Consider the following 15,560-nt stretch of genomic DNA (forward strand, 5'->3'; position numbering starts at 1 on the left):
AGATCCTAAAGGGTCAGGGAAGATTTCCTAGATGAGATGATCTGTGAGTTAGGCCTTTAAGGATAGAAAGAATTTCAAAAGGGAATGATATGATGGATAGGGGAGATTCAAGGTACGAGGAATGATATGTGCAAACCTAAGCTGTACAGATGGAAAAGACTATAAGTTGGTCCAGTTTGTTTGGAAGAAAGAGCACACAGTGGGAACTAGCATGAGATAAATCTGGAAAGGGAGAGCATTGCTAGATCATATAAAATGCCACCAAATGCAGGGCAGTATGGTATAGTTTACTGTCAAGTGACCATTGAGTCAGGAAGACCTGAATTCCAATTCCACCTCAGATACTAACTGTGTGATCCTGGGCAAGAGCTTAAATTCTCTGTGCCTCAGTTTCTCCTCTGTGCTTCGGAGGCCCCTAAAGTCCTTTCTAGCTCCAAAGCTATGATCCTCTGGATGCCAAGCTAATGAGCTTGAACTTTATCTTATGGCTAATAGGGAACTGGCAAAGGATTTTTTTAATCAAAAAAGCAAGATAAGAACTTTATGTAAGAAAAATAGATTTAGGGAGTAGGTACTCAGGGCGGAGCAACTCACCTCAGTTTGCGTCCGAATGTTCCTAACGTCCCACAAAGAGCTTTTTGGTGGCACACTGTGACAGGCTGTTCGAGGATTTTGCTTTTGGCCGCCTGTGCCCCCGAGGGGTTTGCTACCTGAGCACTTAGTACTCCTCCCTACACAGACCAGGTAGCATGGGGTTGGAGCCATTACCACCACCAGTACTTTTGGACCTAGAAGTCAGTCTCCTCTGAACAACTTGACTAAAACGTTCTCTCCAAAAAACAAACAAACCAAAAGTTGTCAAATGTAAGATTCCAAAGCAAACTTCTCAGAGTAAAAGCAGATGTAATATGCAGCAAAACCGTACTGAATACATGAATTCGTCTTCCAGGCACTAATGCCTACCATCAAATGCACAGGAAAACCTATTCTGGTTGTTAATGTATGGGGTTTGATCATACATGGAAGCCTCTGTCTTTTTCAATAGAGAAGAGAATTATCCAAATCCTCCACTTTTTCAAAGTTTGCTTTAAACAACACCACCACAAAATAGATTGGAGCCCTAGGAACGTTAAGACAGATAATTTCTCCTGTGAAGTCCACAGCCACAGGTGAAGGCTAAGATCTGTGAGTGGTTTTTTGTTTGGGTCTAGGTCTGTGATTTTATGAGTACAGGCAGCTCCTGAGGTATATCCAACTGAGGCTGACCAATCACAAATCGGTAACTTCCAGCCTTTGAGAATTGCCTGGGGGGGCATGGAGAGGGCATATGGAATATTTCTTGGCTGCACAGCTGGACTGTGTCAGAGGAAGGCCTTGAACCCTGGTCTTTTTGATGCCAAGGCACGTTCCCTTCACTAAGTCAAGCTGGCTCCCACTAAATAGGCTGCATTTGTTGACAACGACAGATCCCCTTTGAAGCCCTGTTAGAAGCAGTGGTTTCACTCTTGTGTCTACGTAGCTGTGAGGTATTTGAAATATTTCTTTCAGTCACCTTTCAAGAGGTTGTTAGGCACATTTGGATGTGCCTGGGAATCACCAGCAATTTATTTATCAAATTAGAGACTTTTAAGGTTTTATGGGGCCCTGAGAGATCATTTTGGTATATTCCTCAGCTTTCAGGGAGACCTACTCCCTAATTTTTTCTGAATAGGGATAGGGACTGGACTTGTGATTTCATTGGCATAGGGAACTCCCAGGTGAGGGAAGTCCCTCTCCTAATGCAGGTTAGTACCTTCTCTGCAACTCAAATATTTAAAGAGTTGCCTAGAACAGAGCAGAGGTATCAAATGGGCAGCCTGGATTTGGAACAGGATTAAAATGTAATTGGGAAATATTTACCAAATATTTACCAAAATAAATAAAATTATAATAGATAATGTTAATACGTAATTTTCTAGGTCACTGTGTAGCCCCAGGGATCCTTATCTGGTTTATTGGCTCCCTTTTCTATTTGAGTTAGGCACCATTGACGTAGAGCTCTGAAGCATTAATTGATTTGCCCAGTGTGTGTCATATGCCATATGTCATATGTGTGTTATGGGGCAGGATCTGAATTTAAGTCTTCCAGGCTTTGAGGCCAGCTATCTATTCACTACACTATTGTGTCTCCCAAGGTCTCCATGAAAATCTATCTTTTAAAAAAGAATTATAGGTAACCCATTTTGATGTTTTCCAATGCTCACTCAGAATTTTTTTCTTATAGCCAACCTAAATCCTACGTACTAAACAATGAACAGAGTAGGTATCCCATTCTTGCTCTGGGCATCTCCTCGCATATGATTTCAACTTTTTCAAGGCCCTTAGTATATAGGCAGGAGCTGGATTTCTGTGCACCAAGGACTCCTTATGAGGTCTAACTTTTAAGCAGTACCTGTTCTTAAGTGATATCTTTGGGTCCAGGTGCAGATATTTTAATTTTCTTTCTTTTGCTACTCTAATAGTAACCAAACTAATTTTGAAATGTCTCCTTTGCAACCTTTACATTTTGGCCATACCTTTGTGGGTATTGTTCTTAATATCTCACTTTCTCATGTCATCCTAAGGCCTTTAACACCTTCTCCAGGGCTATTAGATACCATATATCTTATTTTATTTTTTAAATTTTTTGCTAGCAATGGAGTTAGGTGACTTGCCCAGGGTCACACAGCTAGTGTCAAGTGTTTGGTCTGAGACTGGATTTGAACTCGGGTCCTTCTGACTCCAGGGCCAGTGCTCTATCCATTGCACCACCTAGCTGCCCCCTGATGCCAGCGACTTTAATAAGAAATTCACTGTCAGGTAGATAGATCCTTCTCCCAGAGCTTTGCAATTGATTTGGGGCATGGAGTTACTTTGTGAGATAAATCGGTCTAACAAAGAAATAAGAACCATGTGCAAGAAAATAGTCCAGGTTGGAAATCCTATTAGCATATTTCTGTGTACTTAAAAAGAAAAATTGGATTGCCCTCCAAGTAGCTTTCTTAATAATAGCTTCTTTTGTTTGCTTAAACCCAAGAATCTTGCCCATATTAGCCAAACGCTATTCCTTCTCATTTAGCAGGAATGAAATGATTTCTTAAAAAGCCTTGAAGTGATTTATCATGTTGAGGATCAGCCAGTTATACAAATTCACTTTACAGCCCCCAGAACAAAGAGATAGCATCGGTGCTTATTAAAACCAGGCCTGCTTTGTATTACAGTTCATATTAAGGAGGAGAATATCTTAGCTATTGCTTTTTTGGTACAACATTTTTGTATTTATGTTGCATTCTATAAACCTACTCTGAAATAGTGTACAGAGTATTTGAAAGGATTCCAGCCCCCCTCCCCCCTCCCGCCTTTGATTACAGATTGGGGCACATGGTGAAGAGTTCCAAAATGGGCTCCATTTTCATTTCTGACATTGCTATTGTGGGGCATGGGGATATGTCAACTTGAGAAGGACCTGAGATTTTGCCAGCATGGGAAACTCCTTCCACCAATAATGTCCATAAGTTATGGTCTTGGAGAGAGCTGCCTGAGGTTCAGCAAGGTTATGACTTTGCCTGTGGTCACACAGCTAGTGACAGAGGTGGGATATGAACACGCCTTCCTGACTCATTCTACCTATTCTGCCATTTTGTTTTGTGGATAAAACAAGATTAAAAAAAATAGCATTTGGACCATTCTATTATTTGGTAGAGGAATTCCACCCCCTCCAACCCCCTACTCAGGTCCTTCCAGGGATATTAGTCACCTATTAATATGACTTGACTTTACCTATAATATTACAAAATTCAACCTACAGTATTGAGAAGGTTGTTCATGGGAGGCATAAGCAAAAAAGCCTCAAACATGCTACTTTATACTCAGTCATCCAGCTTGCCCCATGGAATTTTCTTCTCTTGGGAGGCCAAAATATTCTTTTCCTGATCCTACCATAATATACAACACCCTTCTAAAGAATTTTTTCTTCCTTTTTTTTTTTAGATATGTGACATGTAGCCACGAAAAACACTTCAAAAGAATGGAAGCTCACCAGTGATTTTTTTTTTCAACTGAAAAACCGAAGATTCACAACCACAAATTCCGTTTGAATCTCCCTATTTACGGGGGTGAGATTTTGAACATATAATTTGGAATGTCACCTCTCCTGACCATTCATTGTTCTATGTAAGTCTTTAGAAAGCGATACTAAATTATAGCTCTAGTAATAATAAGAGTAGCTCACATTTGTATAGCACTTACTATGTGCATATATTATGCTAGGCACTTTACAATTACTGTCTCATCTGATCCTCACAACAACCCTGGGAAGTTGGTGCTGTTATTAGCCCCATTTTAACAAATGAGGAAGCTGAGACAAACAGAAGCTAAGTGAGTTGCCTAAGGTCACACAGCTAGTAAGTCTTTGAGGTTAAATTTGAACTAGAGTCTTTCTGACTCTAGGCCTGGTGCTCGGTGCATGGCACTACCTAGCTGCCCATAATAGCTCCTCTCTTTGAATGGCTCCTTTCCTAGGGTTTAGTTTTTCTTCTACTTACCTTTATTTCCTTAAATACAAAGATACCCCACATTGCAGCTATAAGTCCTGGTCCCTGAAAGAATGATAAATAAATATGTACATTAGGTCATTTCTTAAGGCTGGGCTGGTAGATACAGAGCCAAGTGAAGTGATGAATTAAGTAGTTGGATAATTCAAATGAAAAAGAATTTCCCCTTCCACATTCAGATAATTAAAGGAAGTATCCATTCCTTTATTTAAGTTGTCACTGAGACAAGTGACCCATTTTTGCATTTCACTTTGCTGGTGTGATTTTAGGGTGCTTGGACAGCTGCTGAAATTGATCTAGGGCATTGCTTCAATTCAATAAACATTTATTTGGGTGGCTAGGTGGAGCAGTGGATAGAGTGTTAGGCCTGAAGTCAGGAAGACTCCTCTTCTTGAGCTCAAATCTGTCCTGAGATACTAACTGTGTGACCCTGGGCAAGTCACTTACCCCTGTTTGCCTCAGTCCCTCATCTGTAAAATGAGCTGGAGAGGGAAATGACAAACCACTCCAGTACTTTGGCCAACAGCAAAAATGTGCCAGGCACTCTAAGTGACGACAGGTGAATGAGTTCAGATAAGTTCAGCATGCTAGGAGAGAAAACTAGAGATGAAAGTAGAGGAGGAAAAAATGAAGATAGCAAGGATGAAATGAAGTAAGACTACAGGACAAAGTATGAGATGAGACACAGAAAAGGGATGAGTCTGTGATATGAAAACTATCAGATAAAGATAAAGGGAGGTACCAGACATGTGATTTCACTGTCTAATAAGGCACTCCCAGGTGAGGAAACCCTACCATTGCAAGTCCGGGCTGGCACCTTCTCTGCAGGTTATTGTCCTAGAGGGTTGCTTGGAGGTACCAAGGGATGAAGTGCCTTGCCCAGGACTGCTCAGAAGTGGAACTTAAATTTACATCTTCCCATAACCTTATAGGCCTGTCACCTGGCTAGAAGGTGAGTTTCTGAATGCTGTTTAAGTTGCTTTATTAATGCACACTATGATTTCTCTTATGCTTATGATTACTTTCTATGTAGAAATAAAATGACCTGTTTTAAATCTGATTCATCATCATCAATCATCATCATAGCTGCAATTCCTATAGTACTTCAAAGATACTATCTCATGTTAGCCTCACAACCTTGTAAGGTAAATGACATTATTATCCTCATTTTACTGATGAGAATAATTGAGGCTGAAAAAGGTTAAATGACTTGCCCAGGATCATATAGCTACTGCCTGCGTTAAGTTTTGATCTTGGGTTTTTCTGGCTCCAAATTGGGGACTCTAACTCTGGAAATGCTCTGCTTCTGACTCTACTTATGAGACACTAGGTAATTCATATGATATACTGGGTAATATTTTGTATTTCTCCCTCTCTCCCTTCCTTCCACCCGACCATTTTTCACAGAGAAGAGAGGCAGGGGTAATAAAAAAAAAAGTTCTTAGGCATTACCCTGGGTAGAAGCTGGTATCTCTGAAATAGAGCAACCCACTTGACAGCTACCCTTCTAAAGGGGAGGGGATCAATACCACCAAAGAGGTAGAAAGAAGGGAAGGGATACAATCACAGATGTCACAAAAGAGCCTAAGATTTGATGGTCTTCAAGCCATGAGAGGATGAGGCATGGTCTTGTAGAAGGGTATTTTTGGGACTTGTAGAATCTTTATACCAAGCTCTTGTCAGTTTGATGGGAAGGACTCCTGGGTTAGCCTTAATCCCATGCATTGGAGAAGCAGACACTCTAGATCAGAGCCAAACACAGAATTGCCCTACAATAGCTGGGGTGGGAGGATGTTGAGCCAACAAATGTGAGAATTAGGAAAACTGCTTCTCCTATTGAAAAAATCAAGCTTCCCCTCGAGCTGAATCCTTGGTAAACCATGATGGCAGAAAAAGGACAGGGGTCTTAGTCAAATAGTGCTTAGCTAGCCCTGTACTAAGTATAAGAAAACTAGAATATCAGAAGGAATGCAGGTCATGATGACCTTTAAATGCCCAACAGAGGAGTTTATATTTGAATCCAGAGCTAATACAGAGTCTGTATTAACAGGAGTTTGTTGAATGGGAGAATGGTGACATAAAGGAGCCTATACTTAAAATATACTTTGGCAGCTGAATGGAGTATAGATTAGAGAAGGGGAGAAATTTGGAATAGGAGACCAATTACAATTCAGTTAAAAGTGATGAGAATCTGAACGAGAGTGTTGGCTGTGTGCTTGGAGGGGAGGGGATATATACGCTAGGGTTGCTGTAGGGATAGGAATCACAAGATCTGACAACTGATTGTATATGAGTGAGATTGAAGGGCTGAGGTTGCAAACCTGGGTAACTGGAAGAATGGTGGTGCCCTTGACAGGAATATAGAAGTTTGGAAGAGGGCTAGAGAGGGGAGAGGAATAATGAATTCTGTTTTGGACATATTGAGTTTTAGTTACCTATAAGAGGTGGTATCTTAGCTGAATTTTGAAGGAAACTATGGATTCTAAGAGGCAGAAATGAGGAAAAACATTGCAGGCATGAGTCATTAGTTTGTGCAAAGGCACGGAGATGGTATAGGGGCATAGGTTAAAATGTTATGTATGAGGAAAAGCAAGTGGGCTAGTTTGTCCAAAATGTAGAGTGTATGAAGTGGAAGTAATGTGAAAAAAGTCTTGAGAGGTAGACTGGAGCTAGACTGTGGAATGCTTTATATGCTAAGCAAAGGAATTCGTGTTTTATCCTAGAGGCAATAAAGTCCCACTCTAGCTTATAGAGCTGGGAGTGCTATGGTCCAGCCTGTGCTTTAAGGAGATTATTTTGTTAGCTGTGTGGAGGATGAATTTGGAAATGAGAAAGACAGGAAACAGGGGGCCTGGTTAGGATGCTACTACCATAATTTAGGAGGGAGGTGGCGAAGCCTTGAATTATAGTCCTGTCACTTGTGAGTAGAGATAAGGTTACGGATGTATGAGAGATGTTTTAGAAGGAGAATCAGGAAGACTTGTCCTTGGGATACAGAATAAACAGACCTACTCAAATGAAATTAGTTATATTCAGAGGAAGGCAAAGGGAGTTTATAAGCCTGATTAGGGTGATATTTACTAGACTTGTAAACCTGAATGACAACACCACAACCTATTTGAATATTTGTTTGCAGCAAAAATTAAGACTGATTTTTAAAATAAAAATTCAGGAGGAAAAATGCATTTACTTACTGCAGTGATTATTGGAAAACTGACCACAGCACTTAGAGAATGATTAGCTATGAACCAGCAGCAACTAGCTATTGCCCAAAGTACTCCAGAAAAAAACCCTGAAATGTAGTAAGACAACAGAAATTATTATAATTTACCTCTGCCCCTATATCTATCACTTTATTTGCTGTCAGCACCTTTGGGTTGCTTTTGAACCAGAATTTATAGTTCTTTGGGAATATGCAAATGATTCTGCTTCCTTACCCTTTTACCAGCTGACTGAGAGTACAATATGGGCATCAGATAGAGGTGTTGGATTTAAGAGGAAGAAAAATTATTGGGCCATACCATGAATATATCAAGAAAGAAGGGATCTAAACAATTTAATAGGAAATATGTTAAAACCAAAGAAGGTTGGGACCATACTATTTATTTGATCTGGACCTGCAATTTCAGTGATGTGGGGAGCTCCTGGTTTGGAGCCCCACCACCCCACTGACAGAGATCATCATTGGAGACTTAGAGAAGTGGTGTCAAACTCAAAGTGGGGGGCACTAATCCATATGTACCTCAGGATCCCTGTAGGTTTCATAATGGCAATTTAAAAATATAATATAATTTATGCTGGATTATATTTTTATACATTTTGCTAAATATTTCCCAATTATTTTTGAATCTGGTTCACATTCAGGGGTATTGTGGATTTGCCACTTTTGACTTGGAAAATCAGAGTCTTAGGGAATTGCCAGGGGGCAACAGTCAATGTATATCAGAGGAAAGACTTCCCCAGAACTTGAGTTGGTCTGCTATCCTCTGGCACCATGCTGCTTCTCAACCATGTTATTCACATGATAAAAACCTAACACTTAAACTTCCTGGCTAAAAGGACTGAGGTATCCATGTTAACCAGGCAATAGCCCTACAGGTAAAGAGCTTTTGCTAAAAGAAATGGAATAGTCCCTTGGCATTTTTATCTTTATGTATTTCTGTTTCCTATTCTTCTCATATCCTAAAATGAAGCAAGCATTCTGTAGAGAATATAGTGAGGATCTGGGTTCTAATTCTGGCTCTGTCACTTTGTGCCTTTAGGACTTTAAATAAGTCACAACTTCTCTGGGACTCACACTTTCTTCCTCTGTAGCAGGCAGGGATTGGGCTAGATGATCTCTAAAGTCCCTTCTGACTCTAAATCTGAGATAAATAATGCTGTTTCCCCAAGCATATGACTAAAGAAATCAACATCTTCATTATTCCATACTTCTCTTCTACTCCAATGCATTTCAATATGTTCTAGATTTTATATTTTTAAAGGAAATTATTAAACAAAATTATAGAATTTTAGAACTTTCCTGCTATTCAACGCATTTTGATTTTGTTTTTTTTAATGAAAATTATTAAATAATTAAAAATTAGAATTTTAGAACTAGAAAGGACCTTAGAAAATAATGTCGTTTAACCTAGACCTTAGCAAAGGATTTGATAAAATTTTTCATGCTGTTCTAATTGACAAGATGGAGAATTGAGTAATGTAAGTTGAAAATGGTGCTCAATAATCAGACAACTTTTAGCTAAGGTCTGCTATGAAGTATTAAACTTAAATTAAGCTAGCTTTTATTAGTAAGTTGTTAAGAGTTTAACTTCCCTGCTCTTGAGCCTGAGTTCTTTGTTTTGTAAGATGTTCTCTTTTCTGTTTAAATTAAAGCTCTCCTTTTTGTATGTAAGTTAATTTCTTATTTAGACTCATGAAAATTCACAAAATACTCCATGGTGCTCTCGCAGTCTGTCAATGAGTTGTTTCATTAATCATAGATACCTGAGCCAATGAGAAATTGAGCTTTAATTTAAAAGTCACATGGAACTGGGAATGCCTATAACTCTAATGTTACAAATTGACCTATTCCTTACCCATTATACTTTCTTATTCTTATAAATTCTATGAATATGCATTAACATCACGAATGTATTAATCTAATGAATATGCATTTTGATTGGTTTCTCTTTATTGACCATAAAAATGCTCTCTGTAAACCCTTTGGCTACTGTGGAGCCTTGGATCCTCCCCCCCCCTTTTTTTTTTGCAATTGCTAGCCTTGCTAATAAATTGATAATGCTGAGAAATCTGTGCCTCAGTTTTTCTTTATCATAGATTTTTATCTTGATAGAGTAATGGGCTAGACAACTCTCTCCTATCCACAGTTAGATGGATTTGGAGCTGAGGGAGTAATTGCACCCCCAGAGTTATTAATGGGTGGATATTAATTTGGAAGAAGGCTTCTGGGGAAGTGTTCCCCTTGGGGCATGGCCCTCTGGTATTGAATATTTTAAATCACTGATTTGGAGAAAAATGCAGATGATTATACTTATTAAACTTACAGATAAAATAAAGCTGAAAGGGATAGTTAACAGAGTGGGCTGCAAAAAGATCTTTACAGATTAGAATATAGTACATGTAGAGAGCCATGACCAACATGGTGAGAGAAGACTGAGGAACATTCCATAGAAAGATAGCTTGAAGTAACTAGGTGAGTATTTTGATTAGAGAAGATTTAGGAAACACTTGAGTGCTATCTTCTTGAAGGCTCCTAACATGAAAGAGTGGTTACACTTATGCTGCCTGGGTCCCAGAGGACAGAGTTAGTAGTAATGGATGGCTTGATATAGTGAAAAATTTCCTAATGATTAGGGCTATCCGAAAGTTGAATGAGATGTCAAGGGAACTAACATCAAAAAGGCTGGATGGTTGCTTTGGGGAGGTGTTGTAGTTATTCAGGTGTAGGTTGGACATGGTCTCTGAGCTTCCTTCTAGCTTGAAATTCTGTGGCTTCTATATATTAACAAGGAAATTTGTTTTTTTAATCAATTCTCTAAGTACTCAAGGGCGTGGTAAAGAAATTTGCTTGTTCCTATGAATCTCACTTTTAAAAACCAAAGGTAATAAGTAGTTCAATGTTAATAATCACAGGACTCTGCCCTAGTGCCATTAAGGACTAGAACTTCGTGATAAAATTTATAAATAGGACCTTCATTTCATGTAATTGAATGTTAGCTTTCAAAGTTTCTGAGCACATTCTGTCAAATTTTAGATAGTCAAAACATGAAAAGAAGCATATTTTCAAAGCAAAGCAGACTCTCAAGGGGTGCTTTTGTTTGAAGCAAAGGACATATAAACTAAAATGATTAGCTAAAGCTTATGCATATATATATGCATTCATGTATACACACATGCATACACACATGCATTATCTCATACACACAAAATTGAAACCCTGAAACTAAATACTCATACCTGGTAATATTGCTTGAGGATAAACTTTGGGATTATTTTTCATGATCATGCAGTAGGCCAGGAAATAGAGAGTGCTTGTAACAAAGATACCACTGAAGTGTGCAAAGACATAATCCAAATCTGAAAAATACAAATATTAAAGCCATTAAAAAGGTTACATTTAAATAACTGTGATATGTTAATTGAATGTAAAATACACTAAAAGTTCTGATAATATAGATCCAGGGGTAGATGGAGAGAGAGCCAGAGAAGGAGAAAGAGGAGTTAATTGTCTTATCCTGGATTTTAACATCTTTTTTTAACACAAGAATATAGGTATGAGTTTTTTCTCATTGACTATGCAACTGTAGTACCACATTTGAACAAGTATAGATAATCATGTAAAGTTTTTTTAAAAAAATTTATGCATTTTATTTTGAAACAAAATCACTTTCTAACAAATAATCCAACAGTACAAAAAACCATAAAAACAAAAACTGTTAAGCAAAACTGCTGCAAATAGTGGTAATTGATAGTTTACGGAACTTTGCATTTTTGTAGTTTACAAGTTTTAATAAAAAGGAAGGACGAGTGTTTGTTCATTATGTTCATATTGTGTGGCTCCTTTGTGCCATCTTCATTTACAATATTATAATGATCGTGTACGTATTGTTCTTTTGGTTCTACTTTCATCAGGTATTTCTCTTAATTTCTTATGGTGCCAATGATATCCCATTGCATTCACATACCACATTTTGTTCATCTGCTGTTTAATAACTAGATATAATTTATTTATAGGTTTTTGCTGTTAGACATACTGTTGCTGTGAATATTTTGTTATCTTTTTTTCCCTTTTAAGATCTGAACTATTTGGCTTAAAATTATATTCTTTCTATAGCCTAAACAACTTAGTAAATGGCTATTTGGCCTATGTGTATATCTATCTATCTATCTATCTATCTATCTATCTATCTATCTATCTATCTGTATTAAATAAGGTCCTTACATGTTTCAAATAATGTAAGAATAATTAAACATTGGTACAACTGATTGAGGGACCTAGCTGTTATTGTATTAATTACTGAAAATAAATCAGAAACTTCTTCAGTTTGGCTTGGGAAAGAGAATTTCAGTGCAATCAATTTTTTTTAAAGGAAATAACTTATGGAACAAAAGTACAAACATGCTTTATTATAAACAACTTATTGAAATGCACTATTTTGGAATTAATTACTTAAAGCGGAGTAAAGCTAATCTCTTATAAGCAAATTCATTTATATAACTATTGAACCAAAGGGTGGAAAGCCTCTACCTGCAAAAGTGCTGTTACTTATATTTACACGTATAGAGTTAGATTCTCAATAGCATCTGATCCTCCTAAAGGAATTGGAATCAGAGTGGAAATTTTTGGGAAAGTAACAAAATCAGATAACCCTGTATGTCAAAAGCATATAGCTTCGTGGGGCTTTTGGTTTCTTTTTCCTCATATTTGGGCTCTGCATATTGAGCTTGCCTGTTGGATTTATGTCTTCCAGACTACATGCCATTCATGTACAGTTGGTAGCCCATCCTCACCCATCATCCACTGCATATGGTTCCAGTCAACCTCCTCCCTAGGACTCATCAAGGCAGGGACAGCTCTATGCCCCTTTTCAGCCTAAAGAAGCTACAGAAGCTGAGACCTTCATCCACTTTCCCAAATGAATTTGGGCCCCAGCTCTTTGGGGAGAATGATGGAATCCTAATAAAACTGCCCCCAGCCCCAATATTCTAACTTACTTATGGGCCCCACTGAACAGCAGGCATTTCCTGATTTGACCACACACTCTGGCTTTAACCACATCATGGGCCCCCAGACTCAATACAGACACTGCCCCTACCTAACCACTGTCCTTCCACCCCTGACTTAATATCCTAACTTCCTCAACTGCCTCACTGCCTCACCAGAACAATAGGTGTGTCCATGAACTCGTATTTCTAGAAGAAGAAGAAAAAGAAGGAACAGGAGGAGAAGGAGGAGGAGAGAGAGAGACGGAGAGATTGAGCATCAAGATAAAATCTAAGTGTTGTTTTATTTACTCTTATGATTAGCTATTTTAGTTTATTATCATTGAGTGCAAAGCCCCAGTTAGTTCATTCAAAAGGTAAAATAAGACAGTTCATGTAGTCTTACCATATTGACTAGACCCTGCATATATGCTGTCATTCCTTTTGCCATGGTCCTTGATATAAATTATTGGAACAAAACTGCATCCATAGAGTATTCCAGATGTAACTGCCAGGACACAGCCTCTTGAAAAAAATAAATTTCTATTATGTAATGTCATTTTTGAAATGCACAGATGTGGAATGACAAGTTGAGTATGCTGCAGTATACAAATTGCAAGCAAATCAGTAGAAATTATAACCTCTGTATCAAGCTCTATGACTGGCAATAGAGCAAAATCCTGCTGTGTCAAAGGTACACCAAGACATTTAAAGATACCAACTGTCATTCCTATCCTATAGTGAAGACCAGTCAGGAAAATGAAAGATTTTCAGAAAGTTAGACAATTTCTTTGAAGCTTAAAAGGTGCTTCTTAAGTATTCAAATATAGTTTTGTTACCAAACCTCATAGTCAGACTTTTTTGCTCTAAAGTAATTCTGAGAGCGGCTGGAGAAAATATCTCTCAACATTGAGTGATACATTATAATTAGCAAGCTGCATCCTTAAAACTGACCAAAGTGAGACTATCCTGAAAGAATGATGTCTTAAGTGGAGACCTGGTGGGAAGAAAACTGTCTTTCTCCCTGATGTCTTACATGGCTCTCTCCATCAGACCACCAATAAACCTTATCTATTCTGTGCTTACTATGATTTTTCAGCCTCCTTTTCCCTTTATTCATTTCATGATTTTGGTCCAACTCTCTGGATTTATTGACATGGTTAATTCTTTATTTGGACCATGGAATGTTATTTAAATTTTCCTTCTGGACTATGGCTAAGGCCACACCCTTACTATTTTCCACTAAGGTTTCTCAAAAAAGACCAATTAATTGTCACTAATCAGTATAGTTAATTGGTCTCATTTTCTAGGGACTGGAATATTTTGGATTACAAATCATAGTTTGTTGAGCTGGTGATTCATAGAGCTAAACCCTATAATTACTTTACAGATTAAAGATTGAGCCCCTCAGAGTTGATTTGAAAGTGCCAGGATTAAAAGCTGATGGTGAAGTAGAAAAAGCACTGAACCTGGAGTCAGGAAGACCCGAGTTCAAGTTTGGCCTCAAAACTCTGTGTGTTCCTGACAGTTCCAGGCAGACTTAATCTATATATCTGCCTCACTTTCCTCAGCTGCAAAATCAATATAATAATAGCACTTGTTTTAGAGGATTGTTGTGAGAAAACAAAAAGAGTAATATGTATAAAGTGTTTTGCAAATCCTGCTTTTTTGTATTTCAGGACAACTTTATTAGGGGGACAAGGGTCACCTTTCCCTACTCTCCCCCCAAACCTCCCTAAGCACAGAATTAGAGCTATAAAAGCTTTGATGTAAAAAGCAGCTAGATGGTACAGGAGATAGAGTACAGGGACTAGAGTTTGGAAGACCTGAATTAAAAACTTCAGACACTTAATAGTTATGTGACCCTGGGAAAATCACATATTCTTTCAGCCTCATTTTATTCAGCTGTAAAGTGAGAACAATCTACTTCCCAGGGTTGTTGTGAAGACCTCATGAGATAATTTTTGTGAAGTGCTTAACATAGTGCCTGGCACACAGTAGGCACTATATGAATGTTAGCTATTATTAATAATTATTGCTATCCAAATTCAGATTATCCAGATCCTCTTGACTTCAAATCCAGCACTCATTTTAATGCAGCAAGTGGGCCCAAAGACTTTGGATCCCATTCTGGCTTTGTCACCAACAAGCTGTGTAACACTGGACAATTCACTTAACCTTTGGGCTGTTTCTTCATCTGCGGTATGAAAGGGGTTGGACCTGATCAATGTTAAGGGTCAATCGCACTGCTGAGATCCTGTGATTTTATGAAGTTTTGGAGAGTAGAAGATTGTTTAGTAGTTCAAGATCTCAGGGAACTTTTGATTGAACCCACTGACTCCAGAACATAAAGGAAAATCATTTCAATCCTTTTATTTTGTGAATGAGGAAGACAGAGATTAGGTAACCTTGTTTAAAGTCAAATAGGGAATCAGTGGCAACAAAATTTGAAGCCTGGATCTTGGCTATCAAATCTAGTACTCCTTTTACTCTGTCATTCCATCTTAGATGCTCCTAAGTTAACTCTGGGGCACCATGCTCCAAGTGTGACATAGTTTAATGGTGAAGAAAGAAAACAGTTCCTTACAATATTCTGTTTTGTAATTGAGAAAGATTGTTGGTCCATAAACAATCCAGGCCATCAGTCTGAGTGCAGTTGATTGCCTACCAAAACAAATGAACAAACAAACAAGCAAAGAAAGAGTTTTTGGTAAGTCTTCTATTTGAAATTCATGTTTGATAAGCCCTGGGGGTGGGAGGGGATGGGAGGGGATGGAGAGGCAG

The 15,560-nt window shown here is 38.2% G+C and overlaps 1 protein-coding gene across 10 annotated transcripts in view; it reads right to left on the minus strand.

Annotated features, from left to right (window-relative positions):
* TMEM144 (transmembrane protein 144) overlaps positions 1-15,560 on the minus strand; it is a 70,183-nt gene that overhangs the window by 7,294 nt on the left and 47,329 nt on the right. For 5 of the 10 annotated variants that reach the window (XM_020994079.2, XM_020994077.2, XM_020994076.2 and 2 more), the window contains 5 exons: positions 15,364-15,440; positions 13,183-13,301; positions 11,031-11,150; positions 7,766-7,863; positions 4,563-4,616 (listed from right to left, as the gene is read on the minus strand). In XM_020994079.2, the coding sequence (XP_020849738.1) occupies positions 4,563-4,616; positions 7,766-7,863; positions 11,031-11,150; positions 13,183-13,301; positions 15,364-15,440 (468 nt within the window). The remainder of the gene's footprint in view (positions 1-4,562; positions 4,617-7,765; positions 7,864-11,030; positions 11,151-13,182; positions 13,302-15,363; positions 15,441-15,560) is intronic. The other 5 variants (XM_020994083.2, XM_020994085.2, XM_020994082.2 and 2 more) reach the window with 2 other exon arrangements.

The sequence above is a fragment of the Phascolarctos cinereus genome, unplaced genomic scaffold (assembly GCF_003287225.1).
Source record: "Phascolarctos cinereus isolate Bilbo 61053 unplaced genomic scaffold, phaCin_HiC Scaffold_9;HRSCAF=440, whole genome shotgun sequence".
In the NCBI taxonomy this organism is placed as follows: domain Eukaryota; kingdom Metazoa; phylum Chordata; class Mammalia; order Diprotodontia; family Phascolarctidae; genus Phascolarctos; species Phascolarctos cinereus.